The 16,642-nt window shown below is 32.6% G+C and overlaps 1 protein-coding gene across 1 annotated transcript; it reads left to right on the forward strand.

The window, feature by feature from the left end:
- Positions 1 to 102: 102 nt before the first annotated feature.
- Positions 103 to 16,636, forward strand: LOC133206241 (tRNA-dihydrouridine(20) synthase [NAD(P)+]-like). The gene is made up of 14 exons (XM_061342191.1): positions 103 to 192; positions 355 to 478; positions 3,214 to 3,259; positions 8,748 to 8,839; positions 9,047 to 9,090; positions 9,335 to 9,395; positions 9,702 to 9,749; positions 9,982 to 10,047; positions 10,611 to 10,768; positions 10,997 to 11,162; positions 12,282 to 12,406; positions 14,716 to 14,868; positions 15,166 to 15,253; positions 15,949 to 16,636. Exons 2-14 carry the CDS (start codon positions 359 to 361, stop codon positions 16,306 to 16,308), a joined length of 1,527 nt encoding a protein of 508 aa, XP_061198175.1. The 5' UTR covers positions 103 to 192; positions 355 to 358; the 3' UTR covers positions 16,309 to 16,636.
- Positions 16,637 to 16,642: the final 6 nt, after the last annotated feature.

Genomic DNA, 16,642 nt, shown 5'->3' on the forward strand with positions numbered 1-16,642 from the left:
AATAAGCCGCCATAAGAAAAATCCTTCAACGCATGCGCACAAGCAATGACGTCTCTTAAATGTTTGAATGCAATATGTTTTTTAAATGAATTCAACAGTGCGTAAGAAACGCAGACCAAGATGTCTGCGCCCATGGAATGAGAGTTGTCAAAGAAAATTTCACTGATAAAACCCGTTTTCTACAAATTTCAGGTAAAATAAAAGAAAAGTTGATGACATGTAAGCTATGTAGGATTTTGATTTTTAAAAAAATCTTGTTCTGTGCTCATTAACGAAAAGATTTTATGCAATATAAAAGATGGACAACAGAAAGTTTAAAATACTGTACTTAAAGATTTGCACATATCTTAACAGAAACATGGTAAAAAATTCTGACTTGTACAAGAATAAAACCATGCTTGCCCCAATGGTCAGGGTTGGAACTTTGCCAATGAGGCTACTTGCAGTGAAGTATGGGGCAGACTTGGTATACTGTGAGGTAAAATTTTTTTCATGTTGTCAAATATTTTTGGTCAATATCTACATTTTGTAGGATGTCTTAATTAAGAAATAATGGGGGCCTTTCCACAAAAGGACAACTTTTCAAATAAAAGGATTTGATCAAAATTTCTTCAATTTTTAAAATAATTTAATTAGGTTTAGATACTGCATTGTTACAATGCGAAATGTAATAACAATGCAAAATGTAATAAACTGGGATTATTACATTTTACATTATTACATTTTGCTTCAAAATCAACACAGAAAGTAATAAGGCAAAATGTAATAAAACTATTTTTGGATTATTACATTTTGCATTATTACACTTCGCGTTGGGATTAATGCAAAATGTAATAATGCATTTTTGGGTTGTTACATTTTGTGTTACTGAATTTTTGCATTGAGGAAATGCAAAATGTAATAAAACAAAATATAATTATTATTTTTTTTTGTATTGTGTTCAACACGAAACATCATAAAATTGATTCAAACATATAACAATGAGGAAACTCGCTTTACAAAATTTTACAGACAGACCTATGACTTTGAGACAAACTTTACGGCTTTTACAGACATTCAGTCTATAAATTGTATATTTTTTTAAACTCTGTTTCTAACATTTTTTATTGAATACTTATTAAACTTTAACTTAACTTTGACTGACATGTCTATTTATAAATCAATTTGTATTATATATCCATCACAGACATTCTTAATTACCCAAAATTGACCATGGGTCCATTAAAAGCTCTTGAAATGCATGTAGTACGACCTGCATGTGTGCATTGGTTAGCAAATATTTTCTATTTCCACTATGGAAGAGTTATACTTCTCAGTGCACTCTTTTGTGAAAAAGTCGGAAAATGTACAAATCTCGCGGGATTTCTGGGACAAACGTAACATAAACATGTAAACAATATGTTGAATGTCAATGAACAAATCCTAACAAAATGCAAATGAAATATTTTATTGTTGTGGACTTGATATACATCAAGAGTAGGAATGACAATGATATCAATTTATATCTATTGTTGATCGTATGTATCTATTTATCGTATGGTATATCTAATACAATACATATGCCTCGGAAATGTCGTCTTGTTTATTAATGGATGATAAATTTAGGGTTCTCGCTCTCTTACATATATGTCTCATAGTTCTTCTATTCTTTAATTGGAATGACAAATACATTTAACATTTAAAATTGGATTGAGATTGGCATGTTTTGTGTTATCCGCAATGCCATGCCGTCCCAGTCAGACGACCAAACGCTCCTCTAATTTTGAAGAGTTCACTAATGGAAATCAAACGTATTGGAAGTGCATGAGTGTGTGTCTGGCCAGGAGAAGCAAGGGGTAGGGGTTACTTTGTATGTTGATCATTGCATTTTTATGCACATGAAGAAACTATCCATTTTATTATTGAAAAGAGAGAGAGAGAGTTTTTTATTTTTGCTGATCTGCAATGCACATGATTTGTAAAACAGTATGAAATCTTAATTGTCAAGAAACCCTTCCCGCTATATTTACACCTGCCAGTAAAAATAAATAGATCTCTTTCCTAAATTTCATGCGTGTGCCTATCAAAAAGCAAAAGCAAACTGATACACTGATCAATGAAATACACTCCCCCCCCCCCCCCCCCCCCCCACACACACATGTGTGCATGCATGTTTCTAATTTGCAACACATATGATTTGAATATCAACTGATTTTAAATGGCTAATGAAATCAATATGATGAAATCAGATCTAATGTAATAATAAGCATATGTTTATTTATCATTTTGTATTATTTTCTTTCCGTTTAAACCGTCACGGTAGCTTAGATGGTAGAGTGCTCACTCAGTGATCGGAAGGTCGTGTGTTCGAATCACGGCCGCGACTGACCTAAGTCAATAAAAAATAGGTAGAACTGTTCCTTCACCAAGCGCTTGGGACTTTGAAGTGAAAGTTGTGGGTCATTCGGATGAGACCTTAAAAACCGAGGCATTGTGTCATGGTAGGCATTGGCACAATAAAGAACCCTCACTGCTCAATGGCCCTGAGTGCCGAGTAAAGGTCTGTATATGAAGTCCTTCACCGGTATTTGGTGACGTCTCTATATGAGTAAAAATTCTCGAACCGGACATAAAACAACATATGATCAATCAATCTTTCCATTAATTTTCTTCATCCAATACTCAGTTGAAAATTATTCTCATGACAACCTGACTGACCAAAAAGCGTGTTATTACATTTTGCGTTGTTGATTTTGCTTAATCTCGATGCAAAATGTAACAGTGGAAAATGTAATACTAAGATCGTGTTAATACATTTTGCATTGATTATGACGCAAAATGTAATAACGCAAAATGTAATAATCCTAAAAAGTCTGTTTTTACATTCTGCTTTATTACATTCTGCATTGATATCAAAATGCAATAATCCTGGTTTATTACATATCGATTTATTACATTTCGTGTTGTAACACTGCATTGTCTGGAAAATCTACTTGTGTACAGGTGTATCAACTCATTCATGTACTTGAAAACTTTCTTACATAAATCACCAGTAACATTTCAGAAGATTTCAGAAGAAGGGAGGAGGGGGGGGGCTTAATAAAAACCATGTTTTTTACCTTAAACCACAAACTAAATTTCTCCAAACCAGCGAAAAAGCAGTTAATGATAATAATAGTATTTTTTTTTTTTTTTAAAAAACTTGTACTTGTAATATAATATATATTTTTGTAGGAAATTATTGACTTCAAAATTCTCAAGTCAAAGAGAATTGAGAATGGTAAGTAGTTTTATTTGGAATGTCAAGACTATGGATAATAAATTTCAAAACAGATTTTATCAATATCTAAGAATAATTTTTTCTCTTTTTAGCTCACCTGAGCTGAAAGCTCAAGTGAGGTTTTCTGATCACCTGTTGTCTGTCGTCTGTCTATATGTCTATCTGTCTAGCTGTCCGTCCATCTGTAAACTTTTCACATTTTCAACTTTTTCCCAAGAACCATGGAGCCAATTATAACCAAAGTTGGTACACAGCATCCTTGGGTGAACGGGAGTTTAAGTTGTTAAATTGAAGGGCCAACCCCCCTTACAAGGGGAGATAATCAAGAAAAGACAAAAATTGGGTGGGGTCATTAAAAAATCTTCTTCTCAAGAACCACAAGGCCAGGAAAGCTGAAACTTATGTGGAAGCATCCTTGGGTAGTGTAGGTTCTAAATTGTTCAAATCATGGCCCTCGGTTGTAGGGCGGGGCCACAATAGGGAATCAAAGTTTTACATTGAAATATATAGGCAAAATCTTGGAAAATCTTCTTCTCAAGAACCACTGGGCCAGAAAAACTGAAACTTACGTGGAAGCATCCTTGGGTAGTGTTTGAGTGTAGATTCTAAATTGTTCAGATCATTGTCCTGGGGGTAGGGCGGGGCCACAATAAGTATTACAAGGGGGGGTTGGTGAAGAAAAGCAGGACCAAAGTAACTCAGGTGAGTGTTGTGGCCCATGGGCCTCTTGTTTATTCAACAATGTATTCAGTCCATGATTATAACATATCTTAGGTAGTGGTTCCTCTTATTTTGATAACTTAAATAACTATAGTTACAAATACCTATAACTTAACTTTTTAATAAATACACTCTGGACTAAAACATACAGAAAAAAGTTTTTTTGTGCACTGAAAAGTCACACAGACAGTGAGACTATTCTCAAATTTACTGAAAAGTCAACACCCAAAATGAAAAATTTAAGGAAGCGATTGCAAGGCGTCACGTGATCGACTCATGTGATGTTTAAAAAGAGAAAGTTAACGGTAACCATTTCCGGAATAAGGGGCGTGATATGATTGCGCCAATGACAAAAAGTCCTCATGGCAATATTTCAAGAACAGAGAAAGAATAGGACGTGACGCTGCAGAGTGTCGGGGAGCGTCGACGCAGATTTTTTCATCTACATGTTTTGTTTTGACACATCTAGCTTTTGTGTATATAGTTCTGAACATTGAAATCTATTTCATTCAATAAATTGAATTTATTGTAATTTATTGTTAATATCTGGATCTTTATGTCCTCTTTTTTGATTAATTAAAATATTAGAATTTACTATTGGATCTACATCAACGTATATATTCATTTCCTAGAAGCTTCAGATGGCCTGATTTTCTCAGTGATTAATGAATATGGATGAACAAATGAACGAATACAATTCTGATATATACGTTATATACTAGTTTGAGGTTGCATGCTGGACATAAACATCTTTTTTTTTTTTAAATATTGCAGAGGAAATTTGTTTTCCTCTATAAGATCTTCTCCAGCATTTTCAACTCTTACATCGGCCATGTAAACATTGAATCATCGGTGCATACATGTATATTGTGTAAACATTTTGTTGTATAATATTTTATGCGTTGTATTTTGTCAAAAATTGAAACTGAACACACTTCTGATGACAGAAAAGAAAAAGTTTCTTTTTGCAATTTTTCACAAATCTAGCAAAAAATAATTTTTAAAATAATAATTTTTGAAAATTCACGAGGACATGAACAAAGACGCTTCACGCCGGCATATTTTATGAAGCGCATAAGCACGAAGTGACACAAATTTATGTCATTTTTTAAACTAAAGTTTCTAGTTTTGATGTCAAGTGTGGAATTATGACGTCACAATGGAGATATTCTTGTACTCATGTACTCATGTACCTAGTTCATGAGAAAATGATGCGAAGAATATGAAGGAAAAATATTTGCAAATATAAATATTAAATAGCAAACTATTTTTTGCCAAATAAGATATTAGGATTTTTTATATATTTATTGCAGATACAAGTTCTATGAAATAACCCCTATTCATTCAATATGTTCAGACAGGTGTCTAACCCCCCCCCCCCCCCCCCCCCCCCTCCAATTCCATGTCACAGTGCAGAGACCTCGATGTTTGTTCAGCGCATGAACAATTTGCCCCTTGGACCACTGTGTACTGGTTTAGAATATATATATTTATATAATAACGGAATGAATGTTTTGGAGATGAGAAAAAAGACAACAAAAAACAAATGTGCATGTTGTTATTTTTTTGAGTAGATCTACATGATTTTTTTTCCTTTTGTTATTCTGATTTACATGTAAAATGAGCAACAAATGCAAGATTTTCAGAAAAAAGTATTTATTAATCTATATATATTGTTTTCTCTTAGTTTTTTTTACAGACTATACATATTTAAGGTTCAGCAGCAAACATCATACAAAAATTTACGAAATCTTATATTTTAGGAAGGGGGGGGGGGGGGGTATTGAAATGCATGTAGCTTCAAAATGAATGTGATGACCTTACTTCATATTTTAACCATAAGTCACATATAATAATTTGTACAAAATACATTAGTTTTTGGAAAATTCATTGGGTAATTTTTTGTCAAGACGTTGAGAACTCCTCTTGAGGTGAAAATATTACTGCAAATTTACAATGAATACTCCCCAATGCAGCGGTGGCATTACTACATCTATCAATAGTTTCCAATACAATTTTTATTTTCATTGAATATAAAGCATATTATTTAATATCTAGTGGAATTTTTTTTATTTTGTTTCAATGTTGATACCTGTATAGGATATATAAAATTTCACCTCATAAATATCAAAATATTGAAAAACTGCAGTTACCATGGCAACCATATCATCCTTATAACCCTGATGACCATGGTTGAAAATTTCATATTATGATACCATTAACGTAAGGAAAATTATATGTAAAAATGAGAAACATTCATTGGGCGGATTTTTTTCACGGACCCTTGCAATCGCTTCCTTAATGCTGTTAATTTATTGCAGAGAAATTCTGTAGAAATATAGTGTGTTGCATGAAGAATGTGTAGCATTTAGTTAACAACCTTCTAACATGGCTAGGTCTCTAGATAAGGTAGATGCTTTTTTAGGTGATACTTTCCAATTTATACAGTGGAGTCTTTATCATTCGTTTGCCAATAATTCGAGTGCTTCACCTACTGGGTGAAAGAACAAGGTATGGTTTCAATACAAATCTTGCCCGCTGTTTTGCTTAAAAATGAAAGTGATGTAAAAAATTAAAACTCGTGCTTTCTGAATCATTGAAATTCCATGTAGAAAGATCATACAAATCATTTTTCTCACATGACCTTCTAAATGCTAATTGTGACGTCATAAACTTGTGCATTTTCCCGTAATTTCTTAAAAAGTTGCAGAAGACACCAATTTTCAATGGAATTTTCTTTCAGATAATATTGTCCACAGGCATCGCCCACAAAGATTTTGAGATATGTGATTTTTCATAGAATTTTACACAACATATCTGAAAATAAAAGTGGGTGACGGCTGTGGACACTATTTTCTTAAGGAAAATAAGCCTTCAAATGGGTCATTTTGAGGCTTTTTCTGTTTAAAATAGAGAAATGCATTAATTTAATGATGTCATATTTCCAGAATGGTACTCCTCAATGCCATATTCTTTCCTGATTTATCACAGTCATATACTCAACTAATATTTGAGCCAGTTTTAAAACTTTTTTGAAAACAAAAAATTTTTAGGGCACAATAAAGCTAAAACTGTACCTTCTTCTTTGTGGGCAAAATTTTATATTTATATATACTAAGTATGTTTCAGTAATACAGAGGCTTAATTAATCCAGACAATTTTTTCAGGAACAGAAGTGCCTGGATTAACGAGGCTCCATTGTAGGCATAATTACTCATCATACAAGAGTGGACGGGCCAATTAAAATGCATGTTTTATAGAATGTAACCCCATGATTCAAATTGTTCAATTATGAAATCCAACTGTATTTTGACTGAATGCATCGCTATATCAGACAAAATGTAAACTTTTAAGTGAGATTTGCGATAATCAGAAAAACTAAGTGTGTGGTTATAATAAGCAAGGGTGCTTCTTTCAAAAGTGTGAAATTCATGGCTCTGGAGACAGGGGTTCTGGAGTTAAGGTGGGGCCCTATTATGATCATGTATGGAAATATTTACTTTGCTTTAAGAGAAGTTATTCCCTTTTGTTATTCATAATAATTCATCAATGTAAAAAAAGTTGTAGTTTTTAACAGTGTTTAATAGTCAGGTAGACTTGTAAATAATAGATGGATGAAAATGAGACAAAAATACCTTATATATGCATAAAATATTATTCAAAGATCAAGAGAGGACAATTTGGTATGGGGATTGTTCTGGGTGTAGTTTGTGAATATTGTTTTTTATGCTTATTGTTTTGGTAATAGTGATAGAGTGTAGATAGCACTGGCAAATACAGGCAAGTTTCTGATTGTTGCTGATTACCACTTTAACTATTTTGTTGATCCTTGATCATCCCTTTTCTCTGGTTTTATTATTATTTACCATGCTATGAATACTTTACAGGGTTGTATTATACTCAGGTGACCGTTCAGGCCTTTGGGTCTCTTGTAGAAAATAAGAAATTTCTAATGATTAGATGGCTATTTTAATTGTTGTAATCAATCTTAAATAAATAAGTATAAATGCAGATGGGAATCATTTTTTTTCCCAAAGGTTAACATGGGTTAAGGTCAAAGTCTCTAGATCACTTAGTTTTAGAAATGTCTGTAAATGAAATTTGAAGATGATATAAATGATCAAATGGTACCAATAGCAGAGGTAAAAATTTATTACAGAAACAAGTGCCTGTGTATCATTTTCCAATTTCATGGAGAAATGTCAAGGTGTATATCAACTCTCACAATGTTTTAGAGAAAATCTTTTATAATTCAGTTAAATTTGAATTATCAGTAAAATTTCAGAATGAGAAAAGTCATTTACAACAGAAATAGATGTGTTATTTAATCAATAATTAGGTTAAATGACAAGGTAGAGGTAAAATCAGATAGTGGTACTTGTTAACAGAATAAGGATAGTCATTCATTAAAAAAAGGAAAGCTTTCCCTTGAAATTATAATTTACATCATGTATATTAATAGGGATTGAAATGTAATTTTGAATTTAAGTCTTATCCAAGCTGTTTTTCTTATGTTTTGAATTTGATGAGAATCATATTAGGTTAATTTCAATGGCAGCATCCAAAACTGTTTATCCCAATTTACATGTCTTAATTTTGAAGTTGATGCTATGGAAAGGTCATTCTGTGTATTCTCAACAAGAGTGGACATCAATCAAAAGACTGGAATTTGTTTGCAATCTGGCCAAAAAAAGTGTTTGTTCAATGTAATCCATTTTCCTCTTTTAAAATGTAATTATCCATCCTGTTCAATTATTTTGGGGTATAGCTGCACTTGGAACAGTGGACTTTGTTTTGAGTGATGGAACCATCATTTTTAGGACATTTCCTGAGGAAAAAAACAAACTTATCTTTCAAATAGTAAGTTTTTGCAAGGAGAGTCATTTTAATTCATATTGTATATATTACATGTGTTTCCCTAGTTCTTTGTATTTTTCTTCCCATGAGTAAAGATATTTGGTTTACTCTGAATTCTATGAGTAAGGATATTTGGTTTACAGTTAATTCTATTTCTCAAAGCATATGAAAAAGATGTAAGATGTATAATACTAAAGCGTTTATTTTTAGGGTACTGCAGATGCCAAAAGAGCATTGAAAGCTGCCCAGAGAATGTAAGTTTATTCTATGTTTTGGTGGTATCATTAAAGAAAAATTTTACCAAGAATAAAAGGGTTATTAGTATTAATAGAGATTTTGAGAATATTTATTTGAATTATGGTTTCAGAGTACAAGAACTTTATTCCAAAGAGCACACGAGAAAAAAAATATATATTTGTAAATCTTTTTGTGAACAAATGCAATTTTCAAGGAGATAAATGTATATTTTTATTTACTCTTGTCCATGCCTTTTGACAGACAAGACCTTGTTGCTGGTGTTGATGTTAATATGGGTTGTCCAAAAGAATTTTCAATTAAAGTGAGTAGTAGCTGTTTTCCTACTGCAAGACTTGCCTTTTCTTATTATAGGCAGTCTAAAAATAATTTAATCTTTATTTCAGCTCACCTGTGCTGAAGTTGTTACTACATATAATTAAAGTTCCTTTGAATAAAATGTGATTTACAGTTTTATGGAAAAACCTCACATCAGAGTAATTGTTGGGGTTTCTTTTTAATACATCTACTTTCTTATTTGGCCATCTGTAAGGTGACTCATGTTAGCATTGTTTCCCATGGGCCTCTCTTTATCAATTACCCTCATAACACATTTTGCTGTTACTTACAGGGAGGAATGGGAGCTGCTTTACTTACACAACCAGAAAAAGTCAAAGAGGTCAGTTTACCGGTACTCTGAAAAGATGCACATATTTATTTCATAATTTCCATCCAATACATAAAATAGATATAGAGTATCAATACCTTTTGAGTTTCTGACTTAGTTGATTACTTAGATTAGCTGTTTTCAAATATGAGCTCTAAAATTCCATGACATGTATTTCTGAGGGATATACTGGCACATGTATATTAAAGCAAATACATGTCTGATTTGATTTTTTTTGGTTCAGATTCTGACCACCCTAGTTAATGGACTCTCAGTTCCTGTGACATGCAAGATCCGAGTCTTTCAAAATGTATGTATAGTAATCCAATATACCTAATTAACACAACAAATTAAGATTAAGTAGAAAACTACAGTATACAGGGAAAATTTTGCCCCCATTTTATTTTTGCCCCTTTCACCCAACTCTCGGGTGGGCGAATTTAAAACAGGACGAATTTTAAGAACACAGTATATTTTCTTAAACAAAATTGTGATTGGGCGGATTTAAATCGGGGCAAAATTGTTTGGAAGTGTGAAAGGGTGAAAATAACATGGGGCTAAAATAACCCTGTAGACAGTATTTTGTACTTCATCTGTCTACCTTGGCTGTTCCTCATTGGCACTTGTTTTCTTGGGATGAAAAATTTCAATGTTACACTCAACTATATGCTGCTACAACATTTGTGTTAATATACTGAATATTTAACACAAATACCATACATCAATGCAGTTTGGGTTTTTTAAGAACTGGAATGACATCTTAAAAAAATTGTGTGTTTTCTGTTCTCAGAGGGTAATTATGTTTTTTCAAACATCTCTTGACCAATCAAATTTACATGTACTTCGTTTACGTAAAAGTAAAATAAATTTCAGTTGGAGGATACACTCAAGTTAGCCAAACTAATAGAGAGTACAGGTGTGTCTGCAATAGGTGTCCATGGTCGTACAAAAGAGGAAAGACCAAGACATGCTAATCGTAATGATGTCATCAAGGCTATTGCCGAGACACTATCTATACCAGTCATTGCCAAGTAAGTAATGCAGCAGTTGCATAGTTAACATAATACAAAAAATGTGGCAAATGTCATCTGATAATTGAAACTACTTGTAATTAACATTAGGGGAGTAATTTTGATGCAAGACATCAACATGGGGTCAAAATTACAATGTGCATATAATTTGAAGTGAAATTGAGAAAAGGGAAAAATTTGAATCCATAAAAATACCCTACAATACAGCACTGATATTTAATTTTCTAGTGGCGGATCTAAGGAGATAAAGGTGTATGAGGACATTGCAGTGTTTAAGCAGGCTAGTGGATGTTCCTCTGTTATGATAGCTCGGGCTGCCGAGTGGAATCCCACAATATTCCGGGCAGAGGGAAAACTTCCACTTCTAGACATTGTCAAAGAATACGTCAAAGTGGTGAGGAGGCTTGTCAATTCATAAATCTCTGTCTGCTGGATATGGTAGATCTTACAATACAATAGTACAGATGCACTGTTGAACCAAACAAGGCTTAACTGAATCAAAATCCATTCTGATAATTTGATGATGATCCAGTACATCTTGTGCTGAAAAAATTTCTAAGATTTGTTAGCTTAAACACTTTGTTTACCGGTATTTGAATTCCATTGTGCTGGATCTAGTCATCAAGATGAAAAAAACAGCCATACTGCTGAAATCTAGAGCTTTGTTAACACTCTTACAGTATGTATTCAAAGTAGAGACAGGTTGTTTAGCTCAAATGTCAGACAAATGTACAAGGTATAAAAGGACCATAGTTTTATCTGTATTGTGTAGTACAGATTGATGAGGGACCACTGTTTATGATTGAACTGTAGGCTATTGACTGTTTATGATTTAACTGTAGGCTATTGACTGGGACAATAACTGTTTATGATTTAACTGTAGGCTGTTGACTGGGACAATAACTGTTTATGATTTAACTGTAGGCTATTGACTGGGACAATAACTGTTTATGATTTAACTGTAGGCTATTGACTGTTTATGATTTAACTGTAGGCTATTGACTGTTTATGATTTAACTGTAGGCTATTGACTGGGACAATAACTGTTTATGATTTACTTGTAGGCTATTGACTGGGACAATAACTGTTTATGATTTAACTGTAGGCTATTGACTGTTTATGATTTAACTGTAGGCTATTGACTGTTTATGATTTAACTGTAGGCTATTGACTGGGACAATAACTGTTTATGATTTACTTGTAGGCTATTGACTGGGACAATAACTGTTTATGATTTACTTGTAGGCTATAGACTGGGACAATAATTGTTTATGATTTAACTGTAGGCTATTGACTGGGACAATAACTGTTTATGATTGGGACAATAACTGTTTATGATTTACTTGTAGGCTATAGACTGGGACAATAATTGTTTATGATTTAACTGTAGGCTATTGACTGGGACAATAACTGTTTATGATTTAACTGTAGGCTATTGACTGGGACAATAACTGTTTATGATTTACTTGTAGGCTATTGACTGGGACAATAATTGTTTATGATTTAACTGTAGGCTATTGACTGGGACAATAACTGGGTGAACACCAAGTACTGTGTTCTACAGATGATGCATGACAACATGCTCGACTACCTAGAAGGGGACCTAACTCAGGCTGCAATGAGCATGGAGGATATAAGGTGAGATAAATTTGAATGTTGGACTTATGAATATCATTTATATGCATTCAGTTTTAACTTTTTATAACCAAACTTTCAGGTATCTCTGATAAAATTTGTTTGTCTTTACATCTGTGGACACACTACATGCTTATTGAAAAGGATAAAATTTTGAAATAATTTGAGGTCAAAATTCAGTTTCCAGTTTTTGTAGCTTACATTCATTGTAAATTGGTCACATTCTCATCTTCCTCTCCACAACCACTTGGCCAATATCAACCAAACTTGGCACTTATTAACATTTGGTGAAAAGTAAGGTTTTGCGTGGGAATATGTATATAAGAAAATATCTTAAAAATGTTCAAGAATAGCAGGGCCACAATATTATTCATATGCAGGTGTTATTATGCAAGCATCCCTAGATACCCCCAGATTCAAATTTATTCAAAATATGGTCCCGAAGATTTGTTGGGGCCACAATAGATCAAATATTTACATTGAGTATATGGAAGAAAAAGTCCACTTCTCAAAAACAGCAATGCAACAATTACTCGCATTGATATGCAAGCACCCCAATATAGCACAGATTCATATTTGTTGTAGTCATGGCCTCTGTAGCTAAGGTGAGGCTAAAACAGGCAAACAAATTTTTAGATAGGAATTTATTATAAAAAAAATATACAATGTATGAGGGTTTTCCAAGAAAGTCATAGACAGGGTAACCAATTTAGTTTCTCTTTGCTTAAATAAATTTCTTTTCTAGTAAAATGGGACATTTTAATAATGATCATGAATTTCAATTTTCATAAGAATAGCACATTTAATAAAAAAAATAATATAAAAATAAAGAAAGCATATGGAAGTGTACTCGTATGTTGGTGCAAGAAAGCAAACATAATTTGTCTCTTATAACATCATGATCATTCTCTTTCAAAATAGTGACTGCTGTGCACAACACTCATCTTGTGGCATCTAACTGATTTTTCAAATACACTGACAACACACTATAATACACTGCAATAAAATTCACTACTGTCTTTCTAATTCATGGTCAAATTCAAAGTTGAGTCCTCGCAAGGTTACCTAAAGAAACAAAGAATACATGTACACAGAGTTTGACATCAATCATTATCCATAACATTTCTCACCATCTGAATTTAAAAGTCATTACACTTACGCTTATGCCATTATAAACAACTTATCTACTAATATTCTAGTGTGCTATGTCACTTCTGTCTCTCTTTTTTGTCTTTGATGGGGATACCACAATCAAAACATATCTTATACAATAAACATGTGCACAGGGAACACATTTGTTGACATGCAGCAAACTCAAGTACGCTTTGAAAATTGTGTCACCAATCCTCCATCTCCAATGCCATTTATGTGAAAATTTGATATACATGTACATGTATTAAGCAGGTTTTTTTTGTGATTTAATTCATATAATTGGGATATGATGATTTACTGTACATATTAGAAAAACATATCTAATTGCAATAGTAACACGTAGATTATTCCGGATTTTGAGCTTATGCTGACAGACCATTTTGGCCTTCTTAAAAATTGTCATAACTATGAAAGATTTTCATTTAAAAATTCAATTTTTTTAGGATCATTTAAAAAATGATGATCATGCAAAATTTGCTTAGTATTGGTTGAATATTTACAAAGTTAAAAACATTGTCTATGTCTTTTTTGGGACAACCCTCGTATTTCAAAAGTACTTAACAGAACCACACTAATTATCTTGATATTGAAACTTTCCCATGTCATGTGGATTAAAGTTTTTTTTTCAAATTGTAAGTATTTGGTTAAATTTGGGGCTAAAATCAAAGATAACTTTTACATAACACTCATGTACATGTACAGAGTATATGTGTTTAGGGAAAAATTTAAATTCTTTTCCTGGGTCCCGTTTTACAAAAGAATTTACGACTAAGACCATAATTTAATAATGCTTATTACTTTTTATTTTACATTTATTTATTTAAAAATGGTTTTAATCTTTTAAAAAAACATGAACAAGATATTTTCATTTAGACCGGTCCTTTGGATGAGACAGTATAAACGAAGGTCCCATGTAGCAGTAGGTGCTGGCACGAAAAAGATCCCTTACTGCTCAATGGCCCTGAGTGCCAAATATAGGACAAAATTTGCAGCTCTCCACTGGCAAGTGGTGGCGTCTCCATATGAGTGAAAAATTCTTGAGAGGGACGTTAAACAATAAACAAACAAACAAACAATTTATTAGTTTTATTTTTTTTTACTAGTCAAGGCAGTACATGTAAATTTGACATGAGAGTAACCTTTCGAGTTTTTACTTTCAGTGAGATCTGGGGATTGAAGGAATATTACTTAAGGGTCAGAAATAATCTGGCCAGAAAACAAGCTGATGAAAAAGAGTCAGAAGGGGAGAGGATTTCTGTAGTGACAAAAGATGATGGTGGATACAGGATATGTATGCCACTCCGGTTTGAAAAGTATAATTAATAATTATGAATATTTTGCTTTGTCTCATATTTTTCATTTAAACATTGAATTAGTACTTTTGTACTCGAATCACTGGTGTATATGCTAAAAGTTTTGCATACAATTTGGTTAAAAATAATGTTGGCACCTTTCTTTGGTAAATGACAGCTAGACCAAGAAATTAATCAGTGACAAATGACTGATAATTTACAAGACTAAACTAGTGCATTTTACAGACTACTCACAAAAGCATAGGTACATGTAACTTCATATGTTCTTCATTCTTAGATTTTCATTATTTTCTTTAGGAAAGACTTCTCCATAAAAATAAGCCCCAAACTAAAACTGTTTGAGTGGACCAAAACCAAAAATATCAGTAAGCCAGTCTACATTACAGTAAGTATTCTATTCTAGTGAATGTCTAGTACAAACGTGCAGATATAAAGTACATGTGTTTGAACCCCACATAAATGTGATGTCAGATTTACTTGGAATATATATATTCATAAATGAACATTTACATTCAGTGTAATTTTCTTTATAAAATCCATTGGAAATATACAACATTCAGCCCCCTATAACATAAACGTAAGCTTGTCACGGTGCGGTAGAATACATAATAGGAACTACAGGTACATACACTTTCAATACACTAGAAGCACCAAAATGTATATTGTTTTGGCTCAATTTAATTTATAACAATTACTCTATTATATTGTTGTAAAAATATAACAATTGTACGTTTAAAAATTAATTTGTCATTTTTCCCCTCTCAATATCAATTTGTGTTATCTAACTTTCCATGTCATAACTTTCCACGTCTATTAATCACACCAGTTCTGAAAGTTCTAAATTTATATTAAAGATGAATGAAATTTAAATTTATGAAGAGAAGAATTATTTCTTGTTTTTGCATGTCGTCAGTTGTATAAAAGCACCTGTCCATGCCAACAAATTATCATAATGTGCTATAAACATAGGGCATTCAATTTGTAGGCATGGCCAAGTGCTGTTATACATCCTGACGACATCCAAAAATTAGAATTCATTGCTTAAATATTTTCATGTGTTTCTAATCAATTTTTTTTCAGACTGAGAGAACTGAGGACAGGAATTTTAACTGTGTACTACAGCTTAACAACAATGAATTCACCACCCCATACTGGGAGAAGTCCAAACAGCTGGCTGAGCAGGCCTCTGCTGCCGTGGCAACCACAGTGCTGGATATTGTAGATGGCCGCATAGAAGAGCCCTCAGAACAGTTAGAAAAATGTAGAGTTCAGTGGCTGGGGCTTAAAATTGATAAAAACTTAATCAACATTGACAATGGAAATCAGAAAAACTGTGAAAAGGGGAAGAACTCTGATATTTCTCAGACTGTAAAAAGAAAATGTGACACTGATGCAGATGACAAAAACAAGAAAATGTGTCCTGATGAAGATGCTGGCTGATAATAAACTAGAACAACCATATTTCTATTTAGTTACTTTGACGTTTTACTGTTTTTCATTTTTGTTTTGTGTGTTATACATTTTCTGGAGGGTAATATTATTTATAAGAGAAATATTGTGACAGACATAACACTTGCTCATTAATAGATCTTTATTTGTAATCACTCAGATTCACAGAAATGTCGATGTTTTAACAACATAACTAATATATGTATAAAAATATGTTGAACAAAAAATGTTTCTATTGTGTACAAGCTTCCAAAAAAAAAAAAAAAAAAAAAAGAGAAATAGTTTCAAAAACAAATATAAACACAACAGAATGGAATTGCACTAT

The sequence above is a fragment of the Saccostrea echinata genome, unplaced genomic scaffold (assembly GCF_033153115.1).
Source record: "Saccostrea echinata isolate AGI-Se365-2 ecotype Australia unplaced genomic scaffold, CSIRO_AGI_Sech_v1 ptg000054l, whole genome shotgun sequence".
Classification (NCBI taxonomy): domain Eukaryota; kingdom Metazoa; phylum Mollusca; class Bivalvia; order Ostreida; family Ostreidae; genus Saccostrea; species Saccostrea echinata.